Source organism: Wyeomyia smithii, chromosome 2 (assembly GCF_029784165.1).
Source record: "Wyeomyia smithii strain HCP4-BCI-WySm-NY-G18 chromosome 2, ASM2978416v1, whole genome shotgun sequence".
Taxonomy (NCBI): domain Eukaryota; kingdom Metazoa; phylum Arthropoda; class Insecta; order Diptera; family Culicidae; genus Wyeomyia; species Wyeomyia smithii.
Genome location: NC_073695.1, coordinates 245,381,580 through 245,401,824, shown reverse-complemented (window position 1 = coordinate 245,401,824; position 20,245 = coordinate 245,381,580). Strand labels below are relative to the sequence as shown.

At 42.1% G+C, this 20,245-nt stretch overlaps 3 protein-coding genes across 3 annotated transcripts; 1 reads left to right on the top strand and 2 right to left on the bottom strand.

The window, feature by feature from the left end:
• Positions 1-1,894: 1,894 nt before the first annotated feature.
• Positions 1,895-7,886, bottom strand: LOC129720525 (serine-aspartate repeat-containing protein I-like). The gene is made up of 3 exons (XM_055672006.1): positions 7,792-7,886; positions 7,611-7,674; positions 1,895-5,470 (listed from the first exon to the last, which is right to left on the bottom strand). Exons 1-3 carry the CDS (start codon positions 7,884-7,886, stop codon positions 1,895-1,897), a joined length of 3,735 nt encoding a protein of 1,244 aa, XP_055527981.1.
• A 3,937-nt stretch (positions 7,887-11,823) lies between these two features.
• Positions 11,824-14,213, top strand: LOC129721950 (zinc finger protein 737-like). Its single transcript, XM_055675086.1, has 7 exons — positions 11,824-11,888; positions 11,974-12,122; positions 12,341-12,398; positions 12,460-13,077; positions 13,131-13,253; positions 13,310-13,603; positions 13,659-14,213. Exons 2-7 carry the CDS (start codon positions 11,977-11,979, stop codon positions 14,148-14,150), a joined length of 1,731 nt encoding a protein of 576 aa, XP_055531061.1. The 5' UTR covers positions 11,824-11,888; positions 11,974-11,976; the 3' UTR covers positions 14,151-14,213.
• On the bottom strand, positions 14,193-15,475 carry LOC129721951 (zinc finger protein 845-like). The gene is made up of 4 exons (XM_055675087.1): positions 15,183-15,475; positions 14,856-15,116; positions 14,549-14,803; positions 14,193-14,485 (listed from the first exon to the last, which is right to left on the bottom strand). Exons 1-4 carry the CDS (start codon positions 15,315-15,317, stop codon positions 14,291-14,293), a joined length of 846 nt encoding a protein of 281 aa, XP_055531062.1. The 5' UTR covers positions 15,318-15,475; the 3' UTR covers positions 14,193-14,290.
• Between the last annotated feature and the right edge of the window lie 4,770 nt (positions 15,476-20,245).

Genomic DNA, 20,245 nt, shown 5'->3' with positions numbered 1-20,245 from the left:
TTGCAATTTTAACTTGGCAGTGGAGCATCTTTTCAAACCAAGTCAGGTTTTTATTTGTGTGTCGTTTTTGTGTTTTGGGGAAATTTGCTGGCAGCTTTAGAATACCTAGGACACTTTTCCTTTCTTTTATGGTAAATCTTTATCTGACGCTTTGTGATTTCCACCATAGTTTGCTCATTTATTGTTTCAATCTTGCACAATCTTTCCTTATATCTTGAGTTTCTTGTCTTACAAACATTTCCTCAGTGGCTCAATGAGAAGGTTTTTCGAACCTTTTATGTCTGTTTTCTATGATAAAACTTTTTGTTATCTACTAGCGAAACTTATTTGCATCTGTCACTAATCTTTCTGCACATATGACCGCAACCGTGTAGAACTTTTTTTAACATATTTGCGTAAAAAACACCGAATAATCTCAACAAATTATAGTCGATTGAAAGTGAAATTGAAGTTTATTCGGCTGGTAAAATTCTTAGACTGCTTTTGGCAAAGCAAGACATACGTTCGCGTTTATTTTGATTTATAATGTCAGATCGTCATCTGATGGACTCTGCCGGCGTGTTGAAGGGTCCCGGTGGACACCTTCCAGGATTTGTGATAACACGTGTAAAACACAGACAGCTCTGTACGTGCGGAAGAAGTCCGCACACTATCACATTTACTTTACTGGCCTTTTTTGGCCCATCTTATTTTATGGAAAAATTATATATTCGCCTGAGTTCGGCTTAATCTATTCTTCTCGGAGCGGCTACTTTTTGCGCTCCGCCGCTTCGCAAACAATCATCGGCGAGTTACGCGATTGTTGATTTATTGTTTTCTTGCTTACGGGTGGCTGTTTTTGTACCTCAAGCCTAGCGGAAGACTTGACTTTCAATGTAGGCAAGGTTAGGATCCCATTTCGCAAAACAGTTGAAGGCTGTGCTCTAGCTGAGTCTGTGTCAACGTAGAAAGAATCACGTAGTAGGCGGGGTGACGTTACAGTGTCTCACTGACGTCTAGAGTGTGTTGTTGAACTTCAACAAGTATTTATACAAACATCTGTTGGAAATTGAGCAGTCATGCCATAATGTGAATGTGGTTTCGTTTTGGTTTGGTGAAAATCTATTCTGGCGTTGCCTTTCAAAGCTTGTCGTTTGAGAATGTCTTTCTGATCTTTTTTGTCTGTTTCTGATACAACTGTTTGTTATCTACCTGTAAAACTGTTTTGCATTTTTAGAATAGAATTTATTTTGATACATTTAACAAACTGGTTTTGCCTCAATGTTTGCAGATCATTGGTATGCAAATTTAGGTTATAACCGCTTGATCCCTGGGCTTGGTGGTTGAGCTTCATTCTCGGGTTCTTATAGCTTTACAGAATCCTTTAAAATGGAGCCGCAAAGCTGTCTTAGCTTTGACAGCCTAAGGGCGCGTGCTCCCGGGTGGCGGATGGGAGCCAAGGGAGATTGTGAGAATCAGATACATACCTATGTTGTTCTATGCTTCCTACTCTGATCTCGGCAGTCTCCTATGTGACGAGGATTCAAGACAACATTAATTGTTAATAGTTTTAGTGAATGCTCCTCACACGTGGACCAGACCACCTAATGTAAGCTCTGTTGTTACATACTCATTAGTTGTGTGCAGTAGAGCAAGAGACTGTGTTATATAGGAAGATACGCAAAGAGAAATGCAGTAAATTTAGCAACCGTTTGCTAACATTTTATTTTGAAAAATTCTGGCAATCAGATTCAACTTCGTGAGTTACATATTTTTCCTTTTTTTTTAAATTTGCATACTTATGGCCTCAATTTGACGATTTACTCGGAGTTCTTGACCATACTCTTTGCGCATCTGTTTGTGACACCGTCTTTAGTATTTTTTTTCCTGGTATATGTGTTTGTGTATATATGTATCAGCGTGCGTATGTATCTACGTTCGTATCTGCGTCCGTATCTACGTCCGTATCTACGTCCGTATCTGCGCCCGTATCTACGTCCGTGTCTACGTCCGTATCTGCGTCCGTATCTACGTCCGTATCTGCGTCCGTATCTGCGTCCGTATCTGCGTCCGTATCTACGTCCGTATCTGCGCCCGTATCTACGTCCGTGTCTACGTCCGTATCTGCGTCCGTATCTACGTCCGTATCTGCGTCCGTATCTACGTCCGTATCTGCGTCCGTATCTGCGTCCGTATCTACGTCCGTATCTGCGTCCGTATCTACGTCCTTATCTGCGTCCGTATCTACGTCCGTATCTACGTCCGTCTCTGCGTCCGCATCTACGTCCGTATCTGCGTCCGTATCTACGTCCGTATCTGCGTCCGTATCTACGTCCGTATCTGCGTCCGTATCAACGTCCGTATCTACGTCCGTATCTGCGTCCGTATCTACGTCCGTATCTACGTCCGTGTCTACGTCCGTATCTACGTCCGTATCTACGTCCGTATCTGCGTCCGTATCTTCGTCCGTATCTACGTCCGTATCTACGTCCGTATCAACGTCCGTATCTGCGTCCGTATCTACGTCCGTGTCTACGTCCGTATCTACGTCCGTATCTGCGTCCGTATCTACGTCCGTATCTCCGTCCGTATCTGCGTCCGTATCTACGTCCGTATCTGCGCCCGTATCTACGTCCGTGTCTACGTCCGTATCTGCGTCCGTATCTACGTCCGTATCTGCGTCCGTATCTGCGTCCGTATCTACGTCCGTGTCTACGTCCGTATCTGCGTCCGTATCTACGTCCGTATCTGCGTTCGTATCTACGTCCGTATCTGCGTCCGTATCTACGTCCGTATCTGCGTCCGTATCTACGTCCGTATCTACGTCCGTATCTGCGTCCGTATCTACGTCCGTATCTACGTCCGTATCTGCGTCCGTATCTACGTCCGTATCTGCGTCCGTATCTACGTCCGTCTCTGCGTCCGCATCTACGTCCGTATCTGCGTCCGTACCTACGTCCGTATCTGCGTCCGTATCTACGTCCGTCTCTGCGTCCGCATCTACGTCCGTATCTGCGTCCGTACCTACGTCCGTATCAACGTCCGTATCTGCGTCCGTATCTGCGTCCGTATCTACGTCCGTGTCTACGTCCGTATCTACGTCCGTATCTGCGTCCGTATCTACGTCCGTATCTCCGTCCGTATCTGCGTCCGTATCTACGTCCGTATCTACGTCCGTATATGCGTCCGTATCTACGTCCGTATCTGCGTCCGTATCTACGTCCGTATCTGCGTCCGTATCTACGTCCGTATCTGCGTCCGTATCTACGTCCGTGTCTACGTCCGTATCTGCGTCCGTATCTACGTCCGTATCTGCGTCCGTATCTACGTCCGTGTCTACGTCCGTATCTGCGTCCGTATCTACGTCCGTATCTGCGTTCGTATCTACGTCCGTATCTACGTCCGTATCTGCGTCCGTATCTACGTCCGTATCTGCGTCCGCATCTACGTCCGTATCTGCGTCCGTATCTACGTCCGTGTCTACGTCCGTATCTACGTCCGTATCTGCGTCCGTATCTACGTCCGTATCTGCGTCCGTATCTTCGTCCGTATCTACGTCCGTATCTACGTCCGTATCAACGTCCGTATCTGCGTCCGTATCTGCGTCCGTATCTACGTCCGTGTCTACGTCCGTATCTACGTCCGTATCTGCGTCCGTATCTACGTCCGTATCTCCGTCCGTATCTGCGTCCGTATCTACGTCCGTATCTACGTCCGTATATGCGTCCGTATCTACGTCCGTATCTGCGTCCGTATCTACGTCCGTATCTGCGTCCGTATCTACGTCCGTATCTGCGTCCGTATCTGCGTCCGTATCTACGTCCGTATCTGCGTCCGTATCTACGTCCGTATCTGCGTCCGTATCTACGTCCGTATCTGCGTCCGTAACTACGTCCGTATCTGCGTCCGTATCTACGTCCGTATCTGCGTCCGTATCTACGTCCGTATCTGCGTCCGTATCTACGTCCGTATCTACGTCCGTATCTACGTCCGTATCTGCGTCCGTATCTACGTCCGTATCTGCGTCCGTATCTACGTCCGTATCTACGTCCGTATCTGCGTCCGTATCTACGTCCGTCTCTGCGTCCGCATCTACGTCCGTATCTGCGTCCGTATCTACGTCCGTATCTGCGTCCGTATCTACGTCCGTATCTGCGTCCGTATCTACGTCCGTATCTACGTCCGTATCTGCGTCCGTATCTGCGTCCGTATCTGCGTCCGTATCTACGTCCGTATCTACGTCCGTGTCTACGTCCGTATCTACGTCCGTATCTGCGTCCGTATCTACGTCCGTATCTGCGTCCGTATCTTCGTCCGTATCTACGTCCGTATCAACGTCCGTATCTGCGTCCGTATCTACGTCCGTGTCTACGTCCGTATCTACGTCCGTATCTGCGTCCGTATCTACGTCCGTATCTCCGTCCGTATCTGCGTCCGTATCTACGTCCGTATCTACGTCCGTATATGCGTCCGTATCTACGTCCGTATCTGCGTCCGTATCTACGTCCGTATCTACGTCCGTATCTGCGCCCGTATCTACGTCCGTGTCTACGTCCGTATCTGCGTCCGTATCTACGTCCGTATCTGCGTCCGCATCTACGTCCGTATCTGCGTCCGTATCTGCGTCCGTATCTACGTCCGTATCTGCGTCCGTATCTACGTCCGTCTCTGCGTCCGTATCTACGTCCGTATCTGCGTCCGCATCTACGTCCGTATCTGCGTCCGTATCTACGTCCGTATCTGCGTCCGTATCTACGTCCGTATCTACGTCCGTATCTGCGTCCGTATCTGCGTCCGTATCTGCGTCCGTATCTACGTCCGTATCTACGTCCGTGTCTACGTCCGTATCTACGTCCGTATCTGCGTCCGTATCTACGTCCGTATCTGCGTCCGTATCTTCGTCCGTATCTACGTCCGTATCTACGTCCGTATCAACGTCCGTATCTGCGTCCGTATCTACGTCCGTGTCTACGTCCGTATCTACGTCCGTATCTGCGTCCGTATCTACGTCCGTATCTCCGTCCGTATCTGCGTCCGTATCTACGTCCGTATATGCGTCCGTATCTGCGTCCGTATCTACGTCCGTCTCTGCGTCCGCATCTACGTCCGTATCTGCGTCCGTATCTACGTCCGTATCTACGTCCGTATCTGCGTCCGTATCTACGTCCGTATCTACGTCCGTATCTGCGTCCGTATCTACGTCCGTATCTACGTCCGTATCTGCGTCCGTATCTACGTCCGTATCTGCGTCCGTATCTACGTCCGTATCTGCGTCCGTATCTACGTCCGTATCTGCGTCCGTATCTACGTCCGTATCTGCGTCCGTATCTACGTCCGTATCTGCGTCCGTAACTACGTCCGTATCTGCGTCCGTATCTACGTCCGTATCTACGTCCGTATCTACGTCCGTATCTACGTCCGTATCTGCGTCCGTATCTACGTCCGTATCTACGTCCGTAACTACGTTCGTATGTACTACGTTCCTATGTACCTGATAGTTTCGAAATTTCCAAAATTTATTTCTTAACGAAGCATTCAGAAACTAGAAACTATCGATTATTTTCATAACGTTAGAGTCGATCAAATATGAAATTGAGGTTAATTTGGTTAAATTTTTTGACGGCTTCTGGCAAAGCAAGACATACGTTTGCGTTGTTGTTGTTTAATTGAAGAGAGATCTTCATCTGATGGACTCTATTGTCATATCTCACTGACGACTTAGGAAAAAGTACTCTTAAAATTTTCTTTCAGTACTGTATTCTTACTTACCACACTGTAACGTTACTGTCCTTTCAATCCGGATCCCGTAGACCAAAACTAGGGTGTGTAATGAACCTCGTGAGCCCCAGCACTGATATCTGTTATCTAGAAGTGGTGCTAAGGACACTTTTGAATTTGTCCGAGAATCAGCAACCAGCTGAAATAGCATTTCTGAAATGCCTCACCTACTGATGGCACCAATAGAAGACACACGAGTGAATTTATCTCAAATTTATCTTTCCATACGCAGTCTAGCGGGTTAGCTATTTAAATTCGCGACGTATTTCAATTTATTATACGCTCGATTCCAACCGAACCAGTATTCTTATATACTTCGTTTTGTCAGGAGTGGGGGAGCTTATCATCGACGCAGTTTGAATGGTTTTAATTCAGAGAGTCCAATTGACTCATATCTTTTCTGTTCAAACAAATCGCACAGTGAGGACCATAAGCGATGTAAATTCTCCGGTAACATTTTTAGTTTTGCAGTGATCTGATAGTTGGTTCCGTGGGGTTGTGTTATTAGAGCACTCCCCATTTTTCGGGGGACTAGTCCGATTTTTACTGTTCTATTGATGGTGCCAAAGTTATTTGTCTCGACGTCTTTTTTTTCTCTCAATCGTTAAATAAGATTGAAATACGTTTTGTGATGAGACGGGAAGGCAACAGACCTCTGGTAACGTGTCTTCCCGTCGCTGCTAAGTGTCGATGTTCGACCACTATCGACTTTTTTGCTTTAACCGCGAGAAATTCCGCAATGTTTGGTCTTATTTAGATCTTTTTTGCACGCGTGGTCATTCACTGATTGTATTTATTGCAACAGGAAAGCTGTCTGATATTGTTTTTGAGTATGAATCTGTCAGAATTGTACAGTGCTGCCGTTTTCTAGTCTTTATCTGTTACGCGAAGGGTACACGCTAAATTTGCATGCTCTACTTTGTGTCACACTTAACCTAATTTACGCGCGTGTGAAAAGAATTTGTCTTTTTTTGTCTCAACATACTGTCTTTCTGTGTATCTAGTATGCATTAGATTCCAACCATTGCCATCTCTGTTATCTTTTTAGTTTGTAATGGTGTGATAATTTATCCCGCGTTGTTCAATCAGAATCTGCCCTTATGATGTACTAGGCGGTGTATATTCGCCGGTATCATTTTTAGTTTACAATTATCTGATAATTCTCCCTGATTGAATCATTTGATTTTGCCATGGCCATGGCGGACAAGGCGGTGTACATTCTCTGGTATTATTTTAAGTTTCAATTAGAACTTGTCTTAAGTTCTGGACGTTGAATTGGCTGTCCCAAAGTAATCTGTCTTTGTTAGCTTATTTTTTTTCAATGGGTAAGTTGAAAAATTGAAATAGGCGCTATTTGGCTATCTTCTCTACCCGTAATTTGTCTTTTTCGTTTGAGGTGCGACGACCGAAATCGATTGTGTGATGCTTGAAAACCTCTTTGCACAAGTGATTATGATAATAACGCGCAACACTCGCGATATCGAATTTACGAATTTATTGTGAATAGCTGTTCTATTCTCTAGCACTCGCTTCTTTTTTGTGTTAAAATAATGTAAAGTGTTTTGTCTTTGTCTATTTTATTCTGGCTTGAACAAATGTCAAGAATTTCTCTAACAACTGGTAAGGTTTTAAACGTTACTTATCTTACCAAACAGTCCCAAGCCGTGGAGTGGTCTTTGCTGTACGTATTTCACTTGGTCCAGGGCTGCAGTTCGCCAGCTTTGCAGTTTGCGTAGGGTCCGTAGGTCGTCTTCCACATGATCGTTTCACCTTGTCTTGCTTGTTTTAAACGGTATCACCTATGAAATTGGTGTCATTCGCATATTGTTTCAATATACTGTCGTTCTGCATACCTTTTCCTTGGTGGCTTGACTCAGTCTTAAAATGTCTTTGGTCGAAGTGGGAATTTTTGCTTGCCTAATCCGATTTTGAGAAACTCTCTTGGTATCTGACTGTATGTTTGCATTTTTAGGAAAAAAATCTTCTTCAATTACTAGTTATAATTAGTGTGTATTTATGTGAACTGAATCTCACTCTTTGCCATACTTTTGATGTAGAGATTTCTCCTGAAGTACGTTAAACGCTAGCTCCCTTCGGTCTTGTGGCAAATTGTCCTCCAACGTTTCCATTATTTGAATCAGTGCGCAGTATCAAAATTACAAAAAAAAAACTAATAATAAAAGAAAGAAAATCTAAGCCTATTTCTAGATTCTGCAGACTTAGGACAATTTTACATCACTTGCTTAAGATATTAGGTTACTGAGAGTTTGTATGCAGACTGAAAGGTTGTACATATTAATAAAAACTCGAAGTGTTGCGATGCGTGCAATTTTTTTTGTGGAACCAAAAAGTTTTGAAGAAGTAATCCCCTAGATCGGTTCTCACTTCGCTTATAATTTTCTATTCCTATCTCAATCAAAATGACCAACCAGCAATAAATCAACTGGAGTTAAATTTCGTTTTCAAAAAAAAAAAGAAAGAAATGGAATGAATCGACGTATCCGACGCAAGTACTTGACTATGTGGTGTATGTGTGAATAAACATATCCATTGAGGACTTTTTTCGAGGAATGGACCGATACAAAACGTGTTGGTCTTAATCTACGACTACGACCTTTTGCCGGAGTTTTGTTTGACATATTTTCTAAGGTTTTTTATTAGTTTCATTTAGTTACCATGTACAGGGTGTGCCATAATTATTGCAACAATAAACAGAGGACCGTTAACCACGTTTTTGGCAAATAAGAGAAAAAAATTGAAATAAAAATAATTTATTGAGTAAAAACAGTAAAAAAACAAAAAAATCTCATTCAATGTGTCCTCCTTTAGCTTTGATGACAGCTCGGAGACGCTTAGGATAAGACTCGACGGTGGACCGAATTTCATTTTGAGAAATTTTCTTCCAAGCCTTGAGCAAAGATTTCTTCAACTCGTCCAAACTAGTGTGTTTCCGTGAGCAGGCTTTTGCTCCTAACAACCCCCAAATCAAGAAGTCCATCGCGTTGAGATCTGGCGAGTTTATTTGGTCTTCCGTGTGTGAGCCGGAGCACCGGCTTGCATGAAGGTCCAGGTTTGATTGTCATTCGTTCTCTGGGCCCAACCAATCGCGTTCTTCTTCGAAATCTCATCCAGGTTTTTACTCTTTTTTCGAAGAAAAGCAGCTCGGTTCGCGAATCGGCGATCACTCCAGCAAAAACCATCACAGTTGCTGGGTGAGACGAAAGTAAAGAGTTTCTCGTCGGTGAAAAACGTCGCCAGGTGCTCGCGACGAATGGTCCGGGCAAAAAGGTCTTTGCATCGCTTGAGCCTTTTTGTTGTTTGCTCGTCGGAAAGAACCTGTTTTTTTGTGGTGTTTGCATGGAAACAGTTGTTTTTAATCGTTTTTACTCAATAAATTATTTTTATTTCAAACCGTTGACAGTTCGATTGTATGGAATATCAGCCCAGAACAGATATGCAACTTCGAACAAAACTCTGCAGCAAACCGGTGCCCAAGCTTTCGCATTCATTTTTTGTTGTTCCATTCTACATTGATTTTACAGTGCATCGTTCGAACAGTTCGCTTCAATAGTTTGAACATGCACCAAAAAAACTTTTTTTTGCTTTAATGACCAGGCAAAAAGGTGATCTTGAATAGTTGAATCTATCAAAATCAAGTTAAGACAGGACCGCATTCAGGAGATCTTTAAAGTGGAAATTCAGTAACAATTCACAATCAACGTCAATAGAACAAATTACACTAAAAATCTTTCAACCATTCAAACATTGCCTAACAAATATTCTTGGATCGCACACCTCACGACTGTTGGAAGTATTTTAACCTGTTAGTTGATTTACTTGAATATTTTCGTTGGACTCGGAAACCGAATTTCTCGATCAGGGACAATATTTTTTTCTCGTACCGTTTTTTATACCTAACATTGCAAGTAATGCACATCAGGTACAATGTAAAAAATGATTGTCGTTAGTCAAGATATTCAGTTTTCAACTTGGGCAGCAATGAAATCCATTAAAAATATATCTACATAAAAACCGTTGCACGTATGCGGGTGGTACTGTACGATTATCATGAAAAGGCACCCTCGCTATACCAGTACCGGGGCGGGGAGAACAAAGGATTCTCTCGGCGAAAAAGCGGTGAGGGCTCATACAGTCCTTTTGTTGAATGAATGAAATAGAAGCGTAATGAAATTTTGAGTGTAAAATGCGTTCTCTCCACCGCTAGATGTCGATACTTAAAATAAAGAGGTTTCGTCTCGTTTTTGGTTCTACAGATGAACAGATGTGACAAAAAGAAAGATTCTTGCGTTGAATTTTGTAAGTCTTTTGAAAACCAATGGTGTAATAAAACGATTTGTTTACATCTTGTTAGTTGCGAATCACTCCGGAAGTAATAGTGGATGAGGCAGGGGCCTATAAACGTCAACATTTTGCCTACCAATCATAAATTCATCCAGCGGTAATATTTCATTTCAAATGCTTACAAAACTTATCTTATTCATTGAAAGTGCACATTGTACTAAAAACAAATGTTGAGCTCTTGTTTTTTCGCATCTACAACGACATTTACTCGAGAATAAGTCTACCGACAAAATGGGACGTTTACTCTATTTCACTTGTTTTAGGGCAAACCAACCAAAAAGTGGGTACCAGAAACGCTGGTACCAGAATCAATGAGTGGTAGATGGAAAATGTACGGAGTTTGACAGCCACAAGAGCCCCCTGGGATGAGGAAACGAGCACTAAAAAAAATAACTATTCTTGAAACCCCTGGAAAAGGCAAGGAATTTTATTTTCGAAGTTGACTAGACACCCTGACATTGTTCTGAATAAATCAGGGCTGAAATTCATGTTGACGGTGTCAAAAGAGATTTTTAGGGCTGTTCACACCTACGCGAACTCTCGTATGTAATTGTCAAAATGTGCGTGATGACAAAAGCAAAACAAATTCTTTTCTTCTTTTTCGCATGCAAAAACCAAACAAATATCAGCAACACCGTCAACGCGAATACCCTTTTAGAAATTTACCCTCGAGCCAAAAAGAAATCCGCCCGCCGAATTAACTTACTTTCCTGAGTCAGACACGTGTGCAAAGTTTCATTCAAGTCAAAAAAGTGGATTTAAACTTTCAGGTCATTCAGCGTGGATTTGCTCAAGTGCACTCTGAAAAATACGCACGTAAAATCCACCTGACAAATCGCGTAAGTGACCGACCTTAAGAAAATCTGCCATTTTACGTGACGTTAGTAACTTTCACCTAAACTTCACGTACGATTCACTGTCAATTCACGTACAATCGGTATATGGTTTCAGCGCGTTGGTATTTGTGTTGTTTTAACTTTGTTAGTGTTAGTGCGGATGTGGTTTGACGTTTCCGACAACGATGTTTACGTGAATTTTTAGTATGCAAAAAAGTCAATATGGCGGACAAAGGACTTTTGAGCTGCTCTAGCTAATTCAATATTGGAAAACACGCAATGTAAGTAACCAGAATAATATTCATATCAACAAAAGAAACATATAAATCTTTTATATTTTCAGTTGGTGAATTCTTTCCGGAACGATTGGAAACATCAACAGTCAGTTTCGAGCAGAACAACTCCGGCACCAGCTGCGGATGGACGGTCGACAATCTTTCCGGCCAATCCTGTTTCTCTCCTGTCGGAAATGTCGATTCGGGGCATGTAATTATTTGTTGAAAATTAAAAATAAATTTTATTTGTCATATGCGCCGTGTATTCTATTTACTTAAATATCACGTGGATTCCATCTGAATAACACGTAAAAAGTACGTGAAAATCATGTGGGGTTTATGCGTTTTATTCATGGTTCTACCTAAATATCACGTAAAAAGGTACGTGAAAATCAGGTAACAATCACCTGACCAACACCTGGTTGATTGACACTAACACACTGACACATGGTCGGCTTTCGAGAAATCGGCAAAAGTTACGTGAAAAGAAGGTGGATGAGAATCAGTCACTTTTCCCGGTAAATTTTACGTGCCTTTTTTTCAGAGTGTGTGGTTTTTAAAATATCGATACCGGTGCACATTGTCTCCGGAAAGTATCGATAAGTGTATCGTTGTTTGTTTTGAGTCAATTGCAGTTGACATTTCATATAGTGTTTAGGTGGGTTTATCGAGAGTAATCGAAGTTTATAAAATCTTTCGAGAAAATATATAATTCTAATCTAATACTTCGGCGTTCACTGCAGAATATGCCTACTGTTAGAAAATCAAACATTGGCAGAAGCTCCCGCAGTGCACGAAATTCGGCGATACATCGTGCAAAACAAAACCTTAAAAAGCAGGTAACAGAAGCGAATAAACAGAGTGATCTCAAGAGGAACGAATTGGTTTACATGTAAGTTAACTTTTGTGCTTCGTCGGGAATTTTTGCTAAATTTTCGAGTGTAATTACCAAAAGGAAGATTTTTGGTGATCAACCGATTATTTAAAAAATAAGGGCTCTATAACACGACACAATTTTCTGCACATTGGGTCTGTTTTAGTAGCCAGGTCAGATAATAATTTCTACTGTCATCTATCAACCTTGTTCTAAACCGTAATCATAATTTACAGCAAACTTCCACCAGCAAAATGTACAATCTGCTATCAAGGTGCGTCCAACCTCACACCGGTAATGGCTAGCATTTCTAGCTTTCCATTCCAGATCCGCTTATTTTCGCCTCTATTCGCAGATCGAATGCGGCACTAATCACGAGCTGTGCGATCGTTGTTTGCTAGATTTACTGACGAGGGATCTGGACAGCGATGTAGCCGATTGTACCAGTGATATCAAAGAAAGCATTCTAGAGACTCGTGTTAAGAAAGAACCAACCGAGTTGGATTATGGGAGTGAAAACGATGATGATAGCGGGCATCATCATGCGGATGATTTCGACACAGAGTTCTCAGCGGGTCCTAGCAAAGTTGAGCTTATCGAACCGGAACCGGAAGAGACCCCTGTGAAAGTGTCTCAAGAGAGACTACCATTTGGGTGTAGATACTGTGGCGAACGTGCCGCGACTAGAAAACGGCTGGGGAGGCATATCGCAGCGAAGCATCCGAAAGAGAAACTGCACCGGTGCCATATTTGTATAAAATTCTTTAAGGGTGGTGCTAATTTTAAAGAGCACTTGAGAAGTGTCCATGAGGGGTTCACCCGTGCGTGTGAGTTTTGTTTGGAAGGATACCAGCAAGGTGAAATTACGGCCCATAGGCAAATTTGTAAGGGCCGACTTCTGTTCAAATGTACGATTTGTGAGCTTGGATTCGTTCTCAAGGAAAGTTTATGGAAGCATTTAGACGGACATGAGGTTTGGTTCTACTTTTCTGATCTTTTGGTTTGCTTAACGGTTTTATTTTCTAGGTACCTGATGAAAGTAAAGATATTTCTTATCAAGAAACGCGTATCAAAAAAAAGTTGTTCACTTGTGTGCTTTGTGATAATGGCCTAGCTTTCGAGGAAAAATCCTACTTGAAGCACGTCCATGTGAGTTAACCTTCTCGGTTTAAAGACACCGTGTAGTGTTATTGGTTTTATTTCAGCACGATCACGGCGGGTACTACCTAAAATGCCAAGACTGCGGGAAGACGTTCCGTGATCGATCACACTTGGCTGTCCATACCAGGGAACACTGCAAGGTTGGCGAGAAAGCTCGCAAATATACAGCTGAACATCGCGAACCAGCGAAGGAAGCTGAGTGCCAACAGTGCTCTAAGCGATTCCCCAGTGCCGCTCGCCTGTATAGCCATATCACCAGGATCCACAAAGCCCTTCCAGTCGTCTGTGACATATGTGGACATAGTTCACTTAATCGGAACCGATTGCAGTATCATAAGGTTTGCGCCTTTTGATACACCAGAACTATTTTTTATTATGTTTTTTTTTTTGTAGATAAAAGCACACACAGAGCCAACAGAAAAATGTCCTCAGTGTCCTAAGGTGTTCCACCTGGTGGGTGATCTGAAGCAACATTTGATAACTCACGAGACGGAAGGAGAGTTTGTTTGTGCCGAGTGTGGTGAGATGTTCAAGCGAAAGCTTGGCCTAGACGTTCATACCCGATCGCACCAGCAAAATCCCAACTCCGGACGCAGGGGAAAAAGGGGCGATGGATCCGGAAGTTTTCGCTGTGACAGCTGCGATCGTTCTTTCAAACACAACTATCTCCTCGTGGCTCATAAGGAAACTCACAACCCAGAGCGGCAGCAGTTCAGCTGCGAGGAATGTGGCAAGAAATTTGCCACCAAGGCCGGTGTCTACTATCACACGAAACAAAAATTCGTCCATCAGCAGATGGCCTGTACGGTTTGCAATGTGCTTGTGAAGGGACGGGAGCGGTATGCGGAACATCTGCTGTTGCACTCGCAAGGGGTGACGACGTAGTTGAGTTTGGTGAAAATTACGCAGGTAAAAAAATCAAATTCATTCGTGTTGGCACTCTTATAACTGCTCATTAATCTATTGTGAATGCCCGGAAACCATTCCAATTGTTTAAGCTATCATTTATTGATTTGGATTACACTTCATACAAGTTTCACCTTCTCGTGGAACGCCAGATGCTTACGTAAACCGTTGCTGGTGGTGAAGCATTTATTACACTTATCACAGCTCAATTCTCGGTCCCCTTCGTGGCTTTTCTGATGCTGAACGAGGGCTCCGTTCCGGTAGAACATTTTCGAGCATTTGTCGCACTGATAGATTTTGGTTTGATGTTTTGTCTACAGTTACAAACGAATAAAATCTCAATTACTAACGATGAGCAACGCTAACGTAAAGCTTACCTTATGATAATTCAGTTTGCTGACACTTTCGAACGTTTCGTTACACCGTTCGCAGCGAACAACAGCACCTGGGTCCCGCGGATCCGTATGACACTTCAGATGTCGCATCAGTTTGTACTTGTTGCTGTACTCTTTGCTGCAGATGTTACACCTTGCCGTGCCTTCCGAGTGGATGTATTCGATGTGAGTTCTGAGTTTACCTTTCAGCATCCGGTGGCAAATGTTGCACTTGGAGCGGAATCCCTGGTGTTGATTCTAGAATAATTTTAGTTAAAAAGGAATCGTGATATATAGAACTATCACCAACATGAATATGACTCTCATAGTTGTCCCGATCGCTAAATTGTAGGCTCTCACAGAGAGCGCAGTTGTACTGGCGGTTCTTTCGGTGGACTAACAGGAGGTGCTTTCGCAGATTGAACTCGTTAAATGATTCCGCACATTCGGGACACTGTTCGATGTTTATGTCGTGTTTGTCGTCGACATGCTGTCGAGCTTCGAGTAGATTTTTGAACAGCACTTCATCGTCACATTCCTCGCATCGGAACTGATAACCGAGATGAATTTTCTGTGAAAAAAAAAACTCAAATTAGCAACAACGTAAATAGGTACTGGTTGCAGTTCGAAGTCGCACATCAGTGTGCTGCCGGTATTGCTGCTCGGTGTCGAAATACTTTGCCGGACAAATCCAGCATTTGATCCGCTCTGCTGTCTCCGTGGTGTCGTTCGCCTTTCCAGCGTCCAAACTTTTATCGATCATGTTGGGCATCAATAGTTTACGTTTTTGTTCCTTAATCCGAAAAGTTTACACTAGCAAAGCTATAGTGACAAATTTGATTATCCATTTAATAACAAATCGCGCTTTTACTCGCCTTGCACGTCTTCGAACAAAAATAAATTGTCAAAAGGCAAAAAAACAAACAATCACTGCTCGTACCAACCCCTTGACACTCAAACGCGTAATAAGATTGTGGAGAAGAGAAGCAAGCCAGGGGGAATCTATCTGTCAAATATCGTGAAACCGTGACCAACACATTTGGCAACAAGGCGTCTGCATGTTTTGTTTTTTGTCGTTTTGATCGAAGTAAAATGGAACGTTCTCTTTTAACAAAACTCGAGAAATCGCGGAAAACTTCTATTAATATTGCGTTCCGTAGTGAAATTTTGGAACAGCAACAAGTTTTTAACGAAAATTGGTGATGTTTTATCGTCACATTGGTAATTTATCAAACGTCATGGACCAACAAACTTCATGGACCAGAGTTGATCTGCGATAACGCACACATATATGAAATTTGACAGCGGTAAATCCCCCCTGAAGCAAGCAACTTAACAAATAAAAAAAACTTACTTAAACTTATGTTTTCTCTGTTAGTTTTCGCTTACTTGTCTTTTCAGCTCTGTTTTCAATTAGGCTTATTTAATTACCACTTTCCTTTTTCTTGTCGAATAACGGTCCAGCATGCCACATAAGGTCTGTGCCCATTTTGTAGCGAACGGCCTTGCATACATAACGATTCTATTTCAAGCGTTCAGGCTGGTTAGATATTAATAAACCATGACATGGGGTTGGCTAGAGAATGAAAAGTTAACGGTACTACCCGTATTACCACAGTTGATCTTGCTCCTTGCATAATAGGGCTCCCAGCTATAGTAAAATATTAATTGGACACTAGCTGACCCGACAAACTTCGTCCCGCCTATTCTTTTTGTTTAATTATTTTAAATAAATTTTATAAATTTTAAATTGGTTACACAAACTTTCAAAGGTTGACCTTGCGGATTATTTGAAGTCCGCAAATGCATGGCAAATCGGATATTATATACGTTAAACTAAAAAAAAAACAAATCGTTTGGAATGATTGTTTTTATGAGAATGAGAGCATCCTCGTCATAAGATTTGTCTTAAAGTATCGTAATGATCACAACTCAAAGCATCACATATCCCTGACAGTTTATATATTTATTCAAAGGGGGAATGTCATCTTTTAAGACTGTTTAAAATGAGATTTTCCTGGTTGTTTTTCTATATCAAAAACAAACAATACTTAGTTTCGATTCTTGTTGTTAATAAGTACCGTAAAGCGCCCTATTTTTGCGCGGTTTCTAATTCTGCGCACTTCATATTAAAATGTTAAAAATATATCAATTAAAAGCAGATTTTCAAAAATGATGTTTGGAAGTGATTTGCTATATATTAACTGTTAACTTTCTGCTTATGTTTCCTTTTTTACTAAACAGGATCAACATTTTGATACTAAGTGCGCAGAATTAGGGCGCCTTGCATTTGAGAGTGACATTATTATGATAGACTATTTTGTATCAATATGCTTATGTGAATAACTTTTATTTAAAACTTGTTTGTTTGTCGACTGTAGCGGTTAATTTTGTAGATTTATCGGCTGATTAAGTCCGTGTATAGAAGCAAAAACAATTTGTTGTTTCTTAATCCGAAAGTCACCGAAACTGTCGGATTAAGAAACAAAAAATCGTTTTTGCTTCTATACACGGACTGCTTAAGCCGATAAATCTACAAAATTTATTTAAAACTAATTAAAAACTCTGAAAACACAAGGTGACAAAAAAGTCCGGTGTCACTTTTTTGGGGTCGCCTGTAGCCTACACGTTGCATCTCTCTGGTGCCATCTATATGTCAAATGAAAGGGTTAACTTTGCTGCCCAAAGTGGCAGAGTTTCGTTTCTGTGCAGTTTGTTTACATTGAGTTGTGAGCCATGGCAGAGTTAAAAGCAGCTGTTATCGCTGAATATGTGAAAGGGTACAAACCCGGACACATATTCAAACACCTAAAACCGCTCGGAATCAACCGGAAATTCGTGTACCGGACCATAAATCGGTACCTAGAGACCGGAGGCACCAAGGACAAGGCACGATCTGGACGACCAAGGTCTGTGAGAACTCCAAGGCTGAAAAAGATTATACGAGACCGGTTCGCCGGAATCCCGCCCAATCTGCACGAAAGCTGGCCAGGAACCTTAAAATGAACCGAGAATCAATCCGCCTGCTTCTGCGCAAGGATTTAAAACTTACACCGTACAAAAAACAGGTGGTTCATTGGGGTTACCAACGCTACAAAGGACAAGAGGTACCAACGGTCGCGGGAGTTGCTCGGTTGGCGCGCAGATAACGAGATTATTTTTCGGACGAGACGCTGTTCGTTTTTGAGCAAACAGTCAATCGCCAAAATGATCGAGTTTGGAGTGTGAGCCTCCAGCAAGCTTCTGCGGACAAGCTGAACGTTTCCCGGTTCCAAAATAAGACGTCAGTGATGGTTTGAGGAGCCATTTGCAAGAGAGGTAAACTGCCTCTTATTTTTATCCATAAAGGGGTCAAAATCAACTACCTGGACACGGTTTTGAATAAAAATGTTCTGCCTCAAGCTGAACTATTGTTTAAAGACGATTACTCCTGCTTCCAGCAAGATGGCGCCCCATCCCACACCGCAAAGGTTGTTCAGGCGTGGTTTGAGGAAAACTTGACCGATTTCATTTCGGAGAATGAATGGCCTCCGTCGTCTCCGGATCTGAATCCACTGGATTATTTCGTGTGGGGATACATGATGTCGAAGCTGAACGACTATAAAATAACAAATTTGGAGCAATTCAAGCGAGTTATCACGAAAATCTGGGATGAGATGCCGATGGAGCACGTGCGCGCCGCTTGCGACGACTTTCCGAGACGTCTTTGCTGGTTCGATCAGAGAAAGGTGGTGTAATTCCAAGATATCGTCTGTGAAGTATCTTTATGAGTTACTGAATAAAGCTATGAAAGCCAGATTCAAATTTTCTTCTTATTCTTTGAAATATTAAGATTTTCCTGTGGGACCAGACTTTTTTGTCACCCTGTAATGTGGTGGCTCTGGAAAGTTCAAAAATTTTGGGGTTAATTTTTGGTTTATGTGCATCACTGTTTATTTGAAAATACTTGGGTGGTATTTGGTTATTTCCGGCTGTTTTACATACTCCGGAAATCGCCATCTTAGAATTCAAAATGGTGTCTTTTGTCGACTTTTCACTCGGTGTATTATTCTGGTTCCGAAAAAACCCAAATAAGGTGGAAGTCTGTCATTTTGGGCTGTTTTTCAAAACCGGAAGTCGTCATCTTAGTTTTTAAACTGATGTCGATGTTCCTGAGGTCGACTTTGGCTTCTGCGCATCCTCACGATTCCGGAAATACCCATATTGGGGGGTATTTGGACACTCTTTGAATATCTGTTTCAATTGCAAGCGAGACCCCCCTCCCCTTCAAGACTATAGATGAGTGTTAAACCATCATAGAAACATTTCTTGCCCCCAAAAATTTCCTCATGTCAAATTTGGTTCCATTTGTTTGATTGGTTTCCGAGTTATGCCGAAATTTGTGTTTCATTTGTACGGGAGCCCTCCCTTCCAGAGTAATGAGGGGTGTCGATCTGTCACAGGAATATTTATTGCTTCTAAAAACCTCCAAATTCGATTCCATTTTCTTGATTAGTTCTTGAGTTATGCGGGAATTTGTGTTTCATTTATATTTTGGCCTTCCTTTGCAGAGAAGGGAGGGTCGTTTCAGGGTGGCGAAAACATCGAAAAACCTGGAAAATCAGGGAATGTCTGGGTTTTTGTTTTTTGATCAGGGAATTCAGGGAATATCAGAGAAACTGTAAAATATTCAGGGGAAAAAAATTAACTGAAACGTGATTCTTTGTTGAACGACTCTTCAGCGCAAAAACTGATTTTTTCGGCATAAAAAGCTGATTCGGGACCTCTACGGTTTGGGTTTCCGATTGAACACTTTTTTCACTGGTATTTCAGAGTTGCATTCATCTACGTTGCACTTTTTCGTACCGAACGCTGAAAAATATCAGAGAAAGTAATGTTATATTTCAGGGAATATCAGGAAATTTAATTTTAAGAAAAAATTGGCCACCCCGTATTAGTTTCGCTCTATCTCATAAGGAATAGTTATAAGGAATTTGTTATTTGTAAACTCCTAAATCGAGCACGATCGGCGGGGTTCTCAGATACTAGGAATATTCCTGTGACATTGATTTTTCTGTGTCTCAGTGGTGTAGTTAGGGGGGATCCTACTATGGAAGGTCGAAAAATAATGAATTTTCGTGATTTTTTTTTCGAATGTTTAGAGTAAAGTGAAGTGTTCGGGTACTTAGGCTGTTGATGAAGGTATGCTTGAGCATGTATTTTGCATGTCATGGATGTAAATTTGTGAGTATTACGCTGTTGGCAGCTGGGAACCTGGATGCTCTCTTCAAATCAGTACCTAACTGATGGTACGTTTTTCTCACCTTAGGCCTAGGCAACAAAAATGGACTAACGATTGGAAACTCAGATAATGGAACTGCAAGTCTCTCAACTTTTTGGAAAGCCTACAAAATAGAACATTTTAGAATTTTTCGATAATATCGCGCAACCTCGTTTTTCAGAATTTTTTTAAATTGAATTTTTTTTTGTAAAAATAAGAAATAACCATTTTGATAAATTCAATATATAATAACTTAACTGTACGATTCATAATTTCTTTGCATTATTAACTACTTGTGAAACTTCGTAGCCGCAAAGTTACAGAGTTCGCTGTGATAAGCGAGTGATCGTGGGTTCAAATCTTAGTAGAATCAAGCCATTTGGTTGTCAAAGGACTTCAACATGGGTTTATTCTTAGGCTCCCCACTACATACCCTTACT

Coding starts and splice junctions, on each gene's coding strand:
- LOC129720525 (XM_055672006.1), bottom strand. CDS start 7,886: ATGGAAACGTTGGAGGACAATTTGCCACAAGACCGAAGGGAGCTAGCG. Junction 7,675..7,791: donor CATCAAAAGTATGGCAAAGA/GTGAGATTCAGT, acceptor AAATCGGATTAG/GCAAGCAAAAATTCCCACTT. Junction 5,471..7,610: donor GTCAAGCCACCAAGGAAAAG/GTATGCAGAACG, acceptor CGAAACTATCAG/GTACATAGGAACGTAGTACA.
- LOC129721950 (XM_055675086.1), top strand. CDS start 11,977: ATGCCTACTGTTAGAAAATCAAACATTGGCAGAAGCTCCCGCAGTGCA. Junction 13,078..13,130: donor AGCATTTAGACGGACATGAG/GTTTGGTTCTAC, acceptor TTTATTTTCTAG/GTACCTGATGAAAGTAAAGA. Junction 13,254..13,309: donor CCTACTTGAAGCACGTCCAT/GTGAGTTAACCT, acceptor GTTTTATTTCAG/CACGATCACGGCGGGTACTA.
- LOC129721951 (XM_055675087.1), bottom strand. CDS start 15,317: ATGCCCAACATGATCGATAAAAGTTTGGACGCTGGAAAGGCGAACGAC. Junction 15,117..15,182: donor AATACCGGCAGCACACTGAT/GTGCGACTTCGA, acceptor TTTTTTTCACAG/AAAATTCATCTCGGTTATCA. Junction 14,804..14,855: donor ACTATGAGAGTCATATTCAT/GTTGGTGATAGT, acceptor AAATTATTCTAG/AATCAACACCAGGGATTCCG.